At 38.1% G+C, this 14,385-nt stretch overlaps 1 protein-coding gene across 2 annotated transcripts; it reads right to left on the bottom strand.

Annotated features, from left to right (window-relative positions):
* Nucleotides 1-378: 378 nt before the first annotated feature.
* On the bottom strand, nucleotides 379-7,431 carry ORG1 (OBP3-responsive protein 1). Of its 2 annotated transcripts, none has more exons than XM_077371469.1 (14): nucleotides 7,259-7,431; nucleotides 6,334-6,710; nucleotides 6,177-6,220; nucleotides 5,931-6,009; nucleotides 5,686-5,802; nucleotides 5,348-5,530; nucleotides 5,148-5,234; nucleotides 4,621-4,727; nucleotides 4,433-4,520; nucleotides 3,276-3,356; nucleotides 3,087-3,163; nucleotides 1,897-2,032; nucleotides 1,320-1,382; nucleotides 379-1,155 (listed from the first exon to the last, which is right to left on the bottom strand). In XM_077371469.1, exons 2-14 carry the CDS (start codon nucleotides 6,697-6,699, stop codon nucleotides 511-513), a joined length of 2,073 nt encoding a protein of 690 aa, XP_077227584.1. In that variant the 5' UTR covers nucleotides 6,700-6,710; nucleotides 7,259-7,431; the 3' UTR covers nucleotides 379-510. The 2 variants fall into 2 exon arrangements, with proteins under 2 accessions (XP_077227584.1, XP_077227585.1); XM_077371470.1 differs by lacking the exon at nucleotides 7,259-7,431 and adding an exon at nucleotides 7,197-7,235.
* Nucleotides 7,432-14,385: the final 6,954 nt, after the last annotated feature.

Here is a 14,385-nt window from a genome sequence, read left to right as displayed (position 1 = left end):
AAAATGTGAAGATGATGAAAATAAGTCTTAGGACAAACATACTCAAAATTGGGTTTTAGGACAATCTTTCACCTTTACTGGGCTTTATTCGAGTTAATCCTGTTCATTTTTGGACCAAGGAATTTTACTGTTTGCTTCTTTCTTTCTTTTTTAAATGGTTTTACTGTCTGCTTGATACATCTACATCTTTGGACGATTGGCAACAATGCATGCCAAGTTCATCAAGGACCAATGCATTCTCTTCACCTTAAATACAGCGTCCATGTCAAGATGAAACACTGCAGGTTAAGTGCCCAAAAAAATGTTTCGATGAATAGAAAGTGTTTAATGCGATCATTCAAAAGAAAAAAAGAGTGTTTAATGCGTTTTGGAATAGAGTTCTGTGTGCGTTTTGGAAATGAAGCCTTGGATTGGAGATAATTTGATACATAAAATCCCAATTATCTACAGATCATCGTTGGATTAGAGATAATTCGAAAAAATGATTACATAAACTCAACAAATCTTAATCTACAGATCACCGACACATGATCTTGTGAAAAACAATGCAGATCCGTTCACCCCACGAAGAACCAGAAGCCTAGAATCCACATATGTCCCACAAACAAGTTTAGACACATCGAACATTTCTGGTGGGACCTGCGTGCGAACCTCCCTGAGAACATTCCTAGCTATGCCAGCATCTTGTAGCGCAGGAGAGTCCAAACTCATTGTCATTTCAACCTCGCCAGAGACAAGCTTGGCCACCGGAAGGCTTGATGGTAGCTCCTTAATTAGGGCCGCCCTCTTCCACTTTCTACCAGAGAGTTTACGAGCCACAGATTCTTGAGAATTTGACAGGCGTAAGGAATTTTTCCCTCTTTCTTTTTCTTCCTTAAGGTAGACTCTCCTTCCAGCCTCTAGGCTAACTGATGAGCCAATGTGCAATCTGCCTGGAGTGCCAACCTTGTTGTGAGGCCACTGAGAGCCAAGAACGACGGTGAAACCAATGTCAGAAGCGAGTGAAAGTTTGTCCTCGGCATCAGATGATTGAGTCAATGTAAGGTATACATTGCAGATGAGGACTCTGTGGGAAGGCTGTCGAAAGGTAAGACCTATGTGCCTCCCAGTGCAATATAAAAGGCGCCATCTTCCTGGAAGGAGCTCAAGCCAATTCTGCATATTCCATCAGAGTTTTAAGAGTCAGGGTCATGGTCAGTAACAGACAGTGCAAGCCACCAAACTATAAAATTTAATTTTTTATAGTATTTATTTATTTTTTACATTATCAAAACTCGGAATTATCATAGGAAATAGGACAGTGATCGAACAACAGTTACCTTTGGTTTTGGACAAGGGTTCAGCATCTCCATCAACTCAATGAAGTAGGCCAGCCTGCTACGCTATGAACATGAAGGTCACAACCATTAGAAAATCTTCACTTCTATATAAACTTTATTTATCAAGTTAGATATCAAATACTTTCACATTGCTTAGACATCACAACTCTACAGAAAAGTAAAGAGAGCAAAATAAGATCCCATACAAAAGATAAATGCTAAAAGGAGAAACACTATCCGAGTTAATTAGTAAATACATTGCCCACTGCAATATGTACAACAATTGGATGATTGGATATAGTGATCTGGGGGCTACCATAAGTCGGCCTGTTGCTATAAGTTCCAGCATGATCAGATTATCCTAGCCCCTTGATTAAGAGTGATAAAGAATGCCATGTTCTTAGGTTTTTCCTAAGAAAAGTTTAACCAGAGGCACCAAATCATCTGGTGGCCCACAGATCAATGGTCCTCACCGTGTCTATTCTTTTTCATCAGGACAAGGTCAATCACTGCAGTAAAACTTCATATAAAGCAGAGGGCAACATTGGAAAATGTTCAATTTCAAAAACCAAAGTACCTGTTGCCGGCCATAGATGTACTCCTCGGTAATCCGAATAGCAGTTGAACCTAATCCCCACTTGATTACATCCATAGATGGGTATACGCGCCATCTCGGTCCACATAAAAATGGATGCCTTAAGGCATCTAAACAACTGTATGTGAAGCACACAAATTGGTATGGTTTCCAAATCTATAGTTACTAATATTTAGAAGCTTAATTTCAAAGTTTGGGAGAGTGATGCAATTATGTATATAATGTTTGACTCGTCAGTAACAAGTACACTTGTCGCCATAGGAAAAAAAATTCTGAAGTTGCATAGGAATTCGACAACCATAGAAAATTAGCTCTAAAATGTTCACAAAAGTTTGAAATGCAATCAACTAACAATGTTTTTAGTCTGAAAGAAACATGTTTTTTTTTTTTCAAAAAAGAAGAAGAAAATAACAAAGAAAAAGATATATTCCTGTAAGCAGGTATAGCGCAAAGAAAGCTAGTATAGCCTACATGTTCACACAACTGATAATTTTGGCAGAGCATAAAATCATAGTAGGGACACACTGCTTTCATTCTATGTGTAACACTCTCAGTTTTACCAAAATATTTTCATTTTTATTTGAACAATAACAGATAAAATATTATCATTTGTTAGCAGTGTCATATTGTTCTGTGTTCTTCTTCCTTAACAAGAGATGTTGGATATGTACATCTTTCCTGAAATATTTATAGGAAAAAAAAATTCTGAAGTTGCATAGGAACTAGACAAACCATAGAAAATTAGCTCTAAATGTTCACAAAAGTTTGAAATGCAATCAACTAACAATGTTTTTAGTCTGATAGAAACATGTTTTTTTTTTCAAAAAAAGAAGAAGAAAATAACAAAGAAAAAGATATATTCCTGTAAGCAGGTATAGCGCAAAGAAAGCTAGTATAGCCAACATGTTCACAACACTGATAATTTTGGCAGAGCAGAAAATCCTAGTAGGGACACACTGCTGTGATTCTATGTGTAATACTCTCAGTTTTACCAAAATATTTTCATTTTTATTTGAACAATAACAGATAAAATATTATCATTTGTTAGCAGTGTCGTATTGTTCTATGTTCTTCTTCCTTAACAAGAGATCATGGATATGTATATCTTTCCTGAAATATTTAAACACAATTAACTATTTTCAAATCAACATCAAAACTAAATCGTTGTTTACCTTATCCTTTCAGAAGGCTTTGTTGCAAGCAGTAGGGACAGGAGGTTCCAACCTGCACCCCAGTTCCTATCAAGCATCTAAAAGAGACAAAAATTTTGTTCAAGCTTCAGATAAATAAATGAAAATAAAAGCACTAGAAAATGGGACTATCACATTTCCATTCAGTTGTGCTGAAAATCAAATACTAACTTGCAAACCCGCATTCCCGGATGGGGAATTTCTGCTTAGAATTGGTAAAAGAAACTCACGCAAGCAAGATGGATTATTTCCCTGCACTTGTAAATGATAACAAAAATTAAAGACGACAAGACTAAATCTATCTACTTCCGAAAATAACCAGTAGTACCACTGAGATGCTCCAAAATTAATAGATGTCTTGGAGACTAAAATATCCATACACATTACAAGATTGTTCTATAAATGGTTTTGTTCACCTTGCAGGATGCATATATGTAGATTTTGACATTTGGACCTATATTTATTAGTGCTTGCAGGTTGGAACAAAAAGGTGCCTCAAATGCATGGAGTAGATCACTGAGAAGTGCCCATGCGAGACCCATGAAATCTATAGATGCCACAATCCCCTTTTCTTCCACCACCTTCTCATCTCGTCCACACACCAGAAGGCCAAGGTAATAAATTTGGCAATAGCTGTATATCCCTACTCTTCTGCCAATGTTGATGGTGTAAGTAAGGTACTACCCCCATTGATTGGTGGAGCATTAGTATGAGATGGGTCCATGCAAGACCCATGAAATCTATAGATCCCACACTCCCCTTTTCTTCTCCCACCTTCTCCCGCTTTCCTCCATACGTTGAAACCAAAATGACTTATCATTGATCAATTGAACTTTAAAATATCATTTATTTTCAGTTTTGAGACAAAAGTGATCCTCAGGTTCATGACGAACCATTCAGTTCATGCACGTTGTGCAGTTCAATGGATGAACTGCGTGGTTCAATTGGTTTTTAAGAAACAGAGGTGGTCTGGTTGAAACAAACTGCAATAGTAAATGGTTCTGGTTCAACCCAGTATCACAAGCCAGGGTTTCATTTTATAAAATACTGACATAAACATTAAGAACCCCTATTCGTTTCAGATTGTGAGAACCGATGGTGAGGACCCAACCGATTATTTGTTTAATTTTGGGCCAATAATCGGTTGGGGCCCTCACCATCAGTTCTCACAATCTGAAACGAACAGGGTCCAAGTGTCAAAATCAGGTGTATGGGTCCGATAGAGCTACCCCATGAACATAGAATCGGATAATTTTTCATAATATGCTAATTAAGGTAAACGATTTATTGAAAATAAAAGTACGACAACACAGCTTTCTTTATTGTACCTTGGTCAAGAAAGACTTGAACTCCATAAAGATTGAAGAGTCCATGAGCTCCCTCAACACCATTTTTGCCATCATGAACCCCAAACATCTTTTCAACAGAGATAAACAATAGAGAGCTTCATCAACGGCCCCCCCAAAAAATAGAAGAAAATGCATTCAAGTCAGCATATCATTTCTCCTCATTCTACCTCATGTCAAATGCAATCATCAATTGCCGTCTGTCCAGGTTGCCCTCCATTGTGCAATAATTAAGACTGCTGTCATAGAAATCAGCAGCATTTCCTAGTATCCCTACCTAATAAAAGAGATTGTTAAAAAATGTATAAAAATTTACTTCAGAAGAGCAGGAAAAGAAACAAACTAGATCAGATGCTAAGAAATAATGGTCAAATCTCGCAATATAGTGTAACTTAAAAGACAACCTCTACAGAGTAAATAGAAAGCGCCTGCAATAAACATATTGATACCAGTATGCTATGATTATAGAAACTCGAATTCACAAATCCATGGCACATAGAATGGAACATATATACAAGAGAGCAGCTCACCCTAACTATTATCTGTGGAAAAGATCAGATGCTTACGAACCATATTTATTCAATATTTCAATAGTAAGCGATGCCTAGCGAAGACCGTATACACTTTGGAACAATGCAGAGTATGTTGTGAGAACTTATAGTTGGGGAAGCAAAACCGATCATCATAATGAACTTACTTTGATATGCCTATCAACAGGGCTTATATGCACATTCTCTAGCCTTAGCTCAGTATGAGCAAGTCCATGACTGTGCAAGTAATTCACCTGGAGAGACATAAACAACACTCAGTACAATCTTCCTTGGCCAAATAATGACTGCTAGACTGAAAAAATCACGAAAATACTATGCACTTATTAAAACAAAAGCTGACACGTACTCCAATCAAAAGATCTCTCATTAGAATCCGTATGAGTCGCAACTGTCGAGAAATAGCAGGTCCTCCAATCCTGTCATCCCCTACCTTCTTAACACACTCTGCATCCAATGCTAGAGTAGCTTCTAGGGTTGGAAGCCAATCTGAAAGTTGAAGCCAATGTCTTAGAGAATAACTGCCATGATACTGCAAAAATAAGGCTCTGGTGTCAAAAAGAGCCCCCCCCCTGATTTCAGCTATCTCTTCAGCTGGTTCTCTAGATAAATTGATATATTTTAAATTTTAAACTCTTGGAAATTGTAATATAAACATAGCAACATGAGAGTTCACTTGATACTTACTCCATGGACCAGGGTAAAAGAACTACTGTCACTACTACTAGATGGAGACACATATCCATGAACTTGCATTGCATATGAATGATACATAAGCTGGCGACGAGCAAGCTTCTTCAGCACCTGTAAGGAATTGCATATCAAGAAAGCTGATGAAGTATGAGAATTCCAACATGGAGAAATCATGGAAAATCATTGTAAGGTTAGAATTATCGGGTTCAAAATAAGTACAACAGAATTAAGCAACGCACCTCTAAAGCACGCCTCCCTCTGCGCTGTGCTTGAGTACTAGTAAGTTTTCTAAGTACAACTCCTGAATTATACAAAGGACTGCGGTAACAGATAAAATTAGAATGTCTCAAGACCGAGATATACATTTTAATATTTTTACCTGATTTACACAAATAAAGAACAAGCCGACCCCAACTAGTTTGGGACAAAGGCTTAGTTGAGTTGAGTAGTTGAGTTGAGCTTACACAAATAAATAACAAATTTACCTCTGTGGGTCCCCCACAACTGCTTCAAAAATCACCTCGTCTCCCTGCATAAGACTCAAACCATAGTAAAAGGATAAAGAAGTGCAGATATTTGTTCAGACACTCTTATCCATTTAAACACACATATACATTATAAGGTAGACTGTAACAAACATACCCTTCCAGCGAGGCCGATACTAACACGATCGCAGAGCACAAAATCCGACATTTTGAATTTTGTGACAGGACCCGATTTCTCCTCAACACAGTTGGTGCTACTGCTTTGGACATTTTCCTTGTATTCGGATGGGGATAACACTTCTTCCATGGAACATCTTATTCTCCCACCTTCTCTCACTCTACCAATTGAATGTGTATGAGACATAAACAATCTCCGCCGAGGAGATGCAATGCAATCGGATTTAGTAAAGTTTGACAGGACTCTGCCCGAAGCTTTAGATGCTTTAATCGGCCGAGTTCCATTAGAATACAGCAAGTCATAACCCTCCAATGCTGGCTTGAAGTCAATTCCAAAGTACGCCATTGATTTGCAGTCTGCAGCAAAAACCAAATAACCATTTTCCAAATAAAATCGGTATTATCACAAATATTCGCATAATTCCTGACAAGTGCTAATGAACTATAAAATGAAATAAATTCAAAAGACAATTCCAAGTACTACTGCAAGAAAAAAAAAAAAAAAAAAGTTCGTCCGTGCCAATCAAAAGCTATAAAAAAATTCTAGTACTCAAATTTCCCAAACTTCTAATTTTTTTCGATTTTTCCTGCTTTGAAGAATATTTTAGAGGTTCAAATGCTCGAACGGCGCTTGAATCACTAAACAATTCTTCCTGTAATATTTGAAAAACAGGTAGCACGAAAGCGATAATAATCATGGAATTTTAATTATGAGTTGAGTGAATTCAACACTTTCAACATAAATTCCACAATTCGGAACTCTGGAATTCTGGATTCATGTGTTATAAAGCAAAAGGAAATGAGAGATCGTTCAAAAATCAAGCCCTAGAGGGGGGAAATCACCTAAGAGCCAAAACCCTAGCAAAGGGGAAAAAAAAAAAAAGTGTAGCAGATAAAGGTCTTACCGGAAATAAAAATCTCTCTCCAATTAGTAGTGGTAGAAGGAACAATAGGAAAAGAGGAGGGTATAAATAGTGAAAGAGAGAACGTGAGGGTTGCGTGGGGGAAAACGTTTGCAGCGTTCCTCCATGGGTTCTACGCCTGTCTACTTCCTTCTTCCAAATATCTGCGTCTCATTCCAACTCCATGTCACCATCACCAAACCATTCACACGGATAAATGCTCCACGCCAGCACTGCTAGGAAAACGGGATTCCGTTTTAGGAAAAAATCAAATCCCCATAAAAGCAGTAAATACACAATGAGAAGGTCAAATCAACGGTCATTGCAGCCCCGTTTTTATTTTCTAAACGGAAGCCCGTTTTCAAAGTGTTTCCACAAGCACTTATTTTCCGTAAATAAAGAGCACGGCTAGGAAAACGGAATCCAGTTTTGGGAAGAAAAAAAAAACTGGCATTAACAAGCGGAGAGAGCTCAAATCCCCATGAAAGCAATAAATTTACATTTAAAAGAGTCAAATCAACGGTCATTTCATGCCCCTTTTTATTTTCAAAACCGAATCCCGTTTTTAAAGTGTTTTCCGTCAATAAAAGAGTCCGCTGTAAACGAAATGTAGGTCCCCTGTGTGGACCGTAACGCATTTAATATGGGGCCATGTATTATAAACAACCAAATGACCTAAAGGGAAAATTGTCAATTTGTGACACAAAAATGACAAAATAGTGAATGGGTGACACCATTTTGAAAGCTTGTGAACGGAGGTCAAAACACCTTTTACGTATTCGCTTTTTACCTAAATACCTCTAAAGAAGAAAAAACTCATCGTTTTAACTTCTCTTCGTTTTTAACTGTTTGGAAGCTTTTTTTCACTTTTTCTCTCTCCTTTTTTTCATTTTTAACCACCTGCAACCCATATTCTCCCTCGTGAGGTGGTGGCCGGCGTGAAGATCAACCCATTTTCTCCGGTGTGAGGCGGTTTCTTATGCTAATCCGAACCTCTTTTCTTCGTAGTGGACCGTATTCTGGCGAAATCGTCATTTTTTATGGCGTCTTCCCCATCGTCTCAGGTATGGTAGGGTATCATGTTTCGTTTTTTTTTTTTTTTACTTTTATTTTTCTTCTATTAAGTTACCTTTGTGGTTTAAGGTTTTATTTTCACTATTGGGAAGCCTTTACACATATAGGGTTTCATTTTTTATTTTGTTCCTAGTAAGTTGCCTTTGATAAGAAACTGTTGACATCTACTGTTTTATTTCACTGTGGAGAACCCCCTTTTGATAATCTCTCATTTTCAGTGTTGAGAGATTATCTCCCTTTTGATAATCTCCCTTTTGAGATTGATAATCCCCCACTTCCATTGTTGATAACCCCCTTTTGACTGTTGACAACCCCTTTGAAATTGATAATCTCTCTTTTCCAGTGTTGAGAACCCCCTCTATGTAGTTCATAATCCCCCACATTTCCAGTGTTGAGAACCCCATGTTGAGGTTGATAATCCCCCATTTTCAGTGTTGAAAACCCCATCTAGGTAGTTGATAAACCACATATTTGCAGTGTTGAGAAGCCCCTCTAGGTAGTTATGATAACTCCCATGTAGAGTGTTTTGTTTGAACCCCCCATTCGGTGTTATGAAGAGTGTGATAGGGAAACCTTTTAATGTTCATTTTAAGTTACAGGTTTTGATGATCATGGTAAAAACTGTGATTTTAAATGGAGATGGTAGAAACTATGGGAGGGGAACTTGTATGCATTTTTTAAAATGGCAGGAGAACTTATTTGTGAATGAGGCAACTTGTTTGTGAATGGCAGGGTAACTTGTTTGTGAATGGCTGTGGAACTTGTAAAATTTAAACTGGTTTTATGGTGTATGTTTATGTTTGTGTTCCAATTTGAACAGGGGAACTTGTTTCTGAATTGGTGGAGAACTTGTAAATTTAAACTGGTTTTATGAAAGTGTGTTTGTGTTTGTGTTTTGATTTGACCAGGGGAACTTGTTTGTGAATGTTGGAAAACTTATAAATTTAAACAGGTTTTATGGTGTTTGTTTGTGTTTGTGTTTCAATTTGAACAGGGGAAGTTGTTGTGAATGTTGGAAAACTTGTAAATTTAAACAGGTTTTATGGTGTCTGTTTGTGTTTGTGTTTCAATTTGAACAGGGGAACTTGTTCCTGAATGGGTGGAGAACTTGTAAATTTAAATAGGTTTTAGACAAGTGTGTTTGTGTTTGTGTTTCAAGTTAAACAGGGGAACTTGTTTCTTAATGGCTATGGAACTTGTAAATTAAAACAGGTTATGATGTGTGTTTGTGTTTGAAGTTGAACAGGGAAACTTGTTTGTAAATGGCTCAGGAACTTGTAAATTTATATGGTTGGTGGCCCATTTTTTGGGTTGATAACCCACTTTATCTACCTGATAAAATGGTTGGTGACCCATTTATTAGGTTGATAACCCACTTTACAATGTCAATCACCCCAAAAATTTGAAGGTTTGTAAGCCTAATTTCCAATTACAGTAACTTTATCTACCCAGGTAATTTGTTGGTAACCCAATTTTTAGGTTGATAACCCACTTTGCATTGTCAGTCACCCCATAAGGTGGGAGGTTGATAAGATGGTTGCCAAATTCCAGTAGCTTTATCAACACTGAAAATTGGTTGATAACCCATTTTATTAGTCGGTGACCCACTTCCGAATGTTGGTAACCTTATTTTGAGGTAGTCGATAACCCAGAATCACTCATTCCAGTAGCTTTAATACCCATTGAATGGGTTGATAACCCAAAAAATTAGGAGTCGATAACCCGGTTTGTAAATTCCAGTACTTTTATCAACACAGGGATTGGGTTGATGACCCAATTTGTGTGTCGGTAACCCACTACCGAATGTTGGTAACCCAATTTTGAGGGCGTCGATAATCCGAATTGTGAATTCCAGTGGCTTTATCAACCCAGGTATGAGTTGGTAATCCAACTTGTGCGTTGGTAACCCATTTCCGAATATTGGTAACCCCGTTTTCAAGGAGTAGATAATCTGGATTTTGAATTCCAGTAGCTTTATCAACCTTGTGAATGGGTTGATGATCCCATTTTGTATACTGGTAACCCCATTTCCGAGTGGTTGATAACCTATTTTGAGGGAGTTGATAACCTAAATTCCAACATCCAGTAGCTTTGTCAACCAAGGGAATGGGCTGATGATCTCATTCTGTGTGTTGGTAACCTCACTTATGATTGGTTGATGACCTATTTTGAAGGAGTTGAAAACCTGAATTCCAACAGCCAGTAGCTTTATCAACCCACATAATGGGTTGATAATCCAATTGTGTGTGCTGGTAATCCAATTCCTACTGTTGAGAAGTCCCTTTTCAAGGTGTACATGCGTGAGAGCAACAACTAAATAGAGCTTGGCAAGGTACGCCCGACCTACTGAGTTTTATGTTCTAATGACAACCATTCTTTACAAAATAACAAAAAGAAGTCATCACAATATCTGAGTACATTCAAAAGATTCAATTACACCCTTACACGAAGAAGGGAACTTAGCAAAGTACTCCTGACCTACTGAGTATTGGTGCAGAAGGCCCAATAGCAGTTTGGTCAACTTGTTGTCTTACCACGGGTGGTTCTTTGCAAATTCACTATTGTGGCCGAGTTATCGACATCGGGTGCATTTGTAATGTAATCCACCTTCTCGTACAAGGCCTTCCTGGTGGTCACTTTGCAATCGGCGGTAATATTGTCATCAAAGATTCTGGATTTAATTCCCATTGGGTCCTATCTAGTGTCGGGTGCAAAACCTCAGCGAACGTATCCCGATATCTCTCTATATTAAATCATTTCTCGCAGTAATCGTACGCATCGAATTTTGTTATGCCAATGGTTGCCATGGAATGTCCGTACGGAAGTCCAAATGTTTGGAATGCATGATAACTGCACGTGCGGAGTTGCAAGTTTACGACATCTGTAAGTTCAAGGGACCGTACTTCATATTCATGAACCTCAACCGGATATGCTGTATATTGGCGGCTCTCTTCCCTCGCTAATGCCATACGTTCTTCTTCGTAATGAGTCAACTTAGTTTGCCAACTATGACCCAATTTCTGACGCTTTTGAATAAAGTCAGTAGTCTGATGTCTAGTGGGCTCTACCAATGATGCAATCGGCAATCTTCTCGCATCCTAGCCCAGTGTTCCTTCGCAATGTCACTTATCCACTTGTGTGCACGTTCATTCCTCACCTTAATCTTCTCCATTGTTTCTCTGAACACACTCTCTCTCAAAGTCCGTGCGGCTTTCCAAAACAATCTCTTGAGTAGAACATCTTTGAACTCGGATCGCAAATTGGCGGCGAGGTGACGCATGCAATAATTATGATGAGAATTGGAAAATATATTAGGCACTGCCTGCAACAACCCCTTCTGTCAATTGGAGCATATGGTGAAAACGTTCATCTCCGCTGCCAATACGTACTAACACCGATCTTTCCATAGTCGTCATCATCCTCTTCCTCCTCATCATCATCATCGTAATCATCATCACTATCATCGTCATTGTCATCATCATTTCTTTCTTCTTCTAAAATGAAACCCCTCACACAGAAACCATCTTAAAAAATATTACTGAAGTCCACTTCAACATCTCCCACATTTTGGAAGTCATCGATACCTCCAGTAACATGGTTGGCATGCAAACCACTTGCCAATGTTTAATTTAAGTTTATTTGAAACCTGCATAGTTCGGAAATATATAATCAGTTTCAATCCATATGATCAATTCATAAATTAAAATATGGAAGTCTTGAAAGATTGCCAAATAACTACAACACCTTACGCCGGGTTCTGCTGGAGCAGCTCCCCTCTCTTCACTTACATATCTCCCATCAAATTCACTTTCGTAGTCTTCTTGCAAGTCCACTTCAAAACGCGGACGTTTTTTGGGACGGAATCAGAGTAGAAGGAATGTTATGATTAAGAGAGGGTCTACTAGTACAAATATTGTTTGGGAGAAGCATTGCCGAATTCAAAGAATTAATACCATTGTCAATTATGCTCTTCGTTATGTATATCATCATAGAATTGAACATGTATCTGTCAAACATCCTCAACATTGTTTGGAGGACATCATCGTCATTGACGTTCATTAAAGTGACTATATATGGATCGACAACGTATCGACATTTTATCGATAGTGAAACCTGCCTTTCTGTAACACCAATTCTTCTTTTGATTGGAGCTTCAAATTTGTCGAAATTGATTCCACGGCTGACCGATAACAATGTCTTCTTCCCCCCGACATATTCCTAAGAAACATCATCTTTCAAATCCCCAACAAAGTTAAAAGAAGAGAAACCATTGTTTCGGACATTTTTCTAAAATTGTAAACAGGGGTTCTAAACAGAGTTTATCAAGCCTCTAAAAGGGGTTATCAAGTTGTTGCTAAATGGCCTTCTCATCTCTCCTTGAGGGTTATTCAAGTGTACACAATGGGTTACCAAGTTCTTAAATGGGGTTATGGACTCTAAAGGGGGGTTTCACTACCTCAATGGGGGTTTGCAAGTCAATACAGAAGGTGGTCTGAGGGGATTATCAGGTCCCTAAGGGGGTTTCAAGTAGTTAATTAGGGGTTTTCAACTTTCTACGTAAGGGGATATTCAAGTACCTAAAGAGATTACCAAGTAAGTAGAAGGGGAATTACAAAGAATGTACAAGGGCTTTTCAACCCCCTCCAATGGGGTCACAAAGCCTCTCCGAGGTGTGTCAAGTGTCAAAATAGGTTTATCAGGTAAATATATGGGACTTACCAACAACAAATAAGGGATTATCAAGTGCAAAAAATTGTGATTCATGTACAAATGGGTACATAAACCATCTATATTCGGGTCATCAAACACTAGTACCAACTTTATTAGTAGGGTACCAACTCTAGAAGTGATTCAACTCACTTGTAGCAACTCTATAAGAACGTTTTCAGAGATAATAGAAGCACAAGCCCTAAGTCATCATTTTAAAAGGGTTATAAGATAGGGTTATCAATCATAATAAAGACTGGGTTATCACACACAATACTGATAGAGTTATTATCATACATTAAAGACAGAGTTCAAACGCATTAATGGAAGCACAAATCCTAAGAGAGTAGATAAGCTACTTGCATTCACTTACACTTCGTGGGTTTCAGGCGTTAATGGAGAAATCTGCAAGAGGTTGGCGGTAAATTTTGGTAGGTGAAAAGTAAGAGAGAGAAAAATCTACTATAACGTGTTCTTTTTGCCATGAGGGGTATTTTGGTAAAAGGCCATGTCAGAAAAAGGTGTTTCGACCTCCGTTCACAAGCTTTCAAAAGGGTGTCACCCATCCACTATTTTGGCATTTTTATGTCACCAATTGACAATTTTTCTTAACCTAAAATTGGGTGATAATGCCACAAATCAATGGTAGCAATGACCTCGGCGCAGGGTCGTCAGACATGTTAGCACTAACTTGAGTTAACTTTTTCTCATCCGTGTTCTGACATAAATACGTGGTCCATTCATATGAACAGCAAATGGCTGACTTGAACTTGACACCATGGCCAATAACTATAAATCCCCTGTTTTCTACAACATCAAAATTTTCCTTCGCCATTTTGTATTCATTTGTAAATATCCATAGATAACCTAATGCACGAAATTTGCTTTTTGGGAGGAATTAAAATTATCTAAAATAATTTTCCATTACACTCGAAGTGCAACAACAAAACACTGCTTTTGGAAAATTTCGAGGAAAGGCATTTGGCAGCTGACTTACTGGTAATTACCTTGGAGAATAGTGATAGGTAGTGTTCAGTTGGACATCATATACTCGGAGAGTAGGGTGCCATTACCCTTATAGAGAGAAGAGAAAGAGCGAAGAGAGAGAGAGAGAGTAAAAGCAAAAGCACAATTCACGAGATTTTCAACCTAAATTCTACCTTCTACGTAGAATTTGGTTTGAAAGCTAATGTGGATGAATTTTGCTCCATGGCTCATCCATAGCAAGGCCCATGAAATAAATTGATCTGGATCAGTAACCAAGTTTCCTCACTTGTATTTTTGAGCCAAGCAAATAAAATCTCAGGAGGAAGTCCAAACCGAAGGGAGCCCTTGCAAAAAAGAGGTGA

This window comes from Tasmannia lanceolata, unplaced genomic scaffold (genome assembly GCF_043159265.1).
Source record: "Tasmannia lanceolata isolate RefF3 unplaced genomic scaffold, GAP_Taslan_0.1 ptg000037l, whole genome shotgun sequence".
Classification (NCBI taxonomy): Eukaryota; Viridiplantae; Streptophyta; class Magnoliopsida; order Canellales; family Winteraceae; genus Tasmannia; species Tasmannia lanceolata.
The sequence above is the reverse complement of the archived record's forward strand: the minus strand, read 5'-3'. Positions and strand labels throughout refer to the sequence as shown.

Coding starts and splice junctions, on each gene's coding strand:
- ORG1 (XM_077371469.1), bottom strand. CDS start 6,699: ATGGCGTACTTTGGAATTGACTTCAAGCCAGCATTGGAGGGTTATGAC. Junction 5,803..5,930: donor GAGGGAGGCGTGCTTTAGAG/GTGCGTTGCTTA, acceptor AATTCCTTACAG/GTGCTGAAGAAGCTTGCTCG. Junction 4,521..4,620: donor ATGATTGCATTTGACATGAG/GTAGAATGAGGA, acceptor TCTGTTGAAAAG/ATGTTTGGGGTTCATGATGG.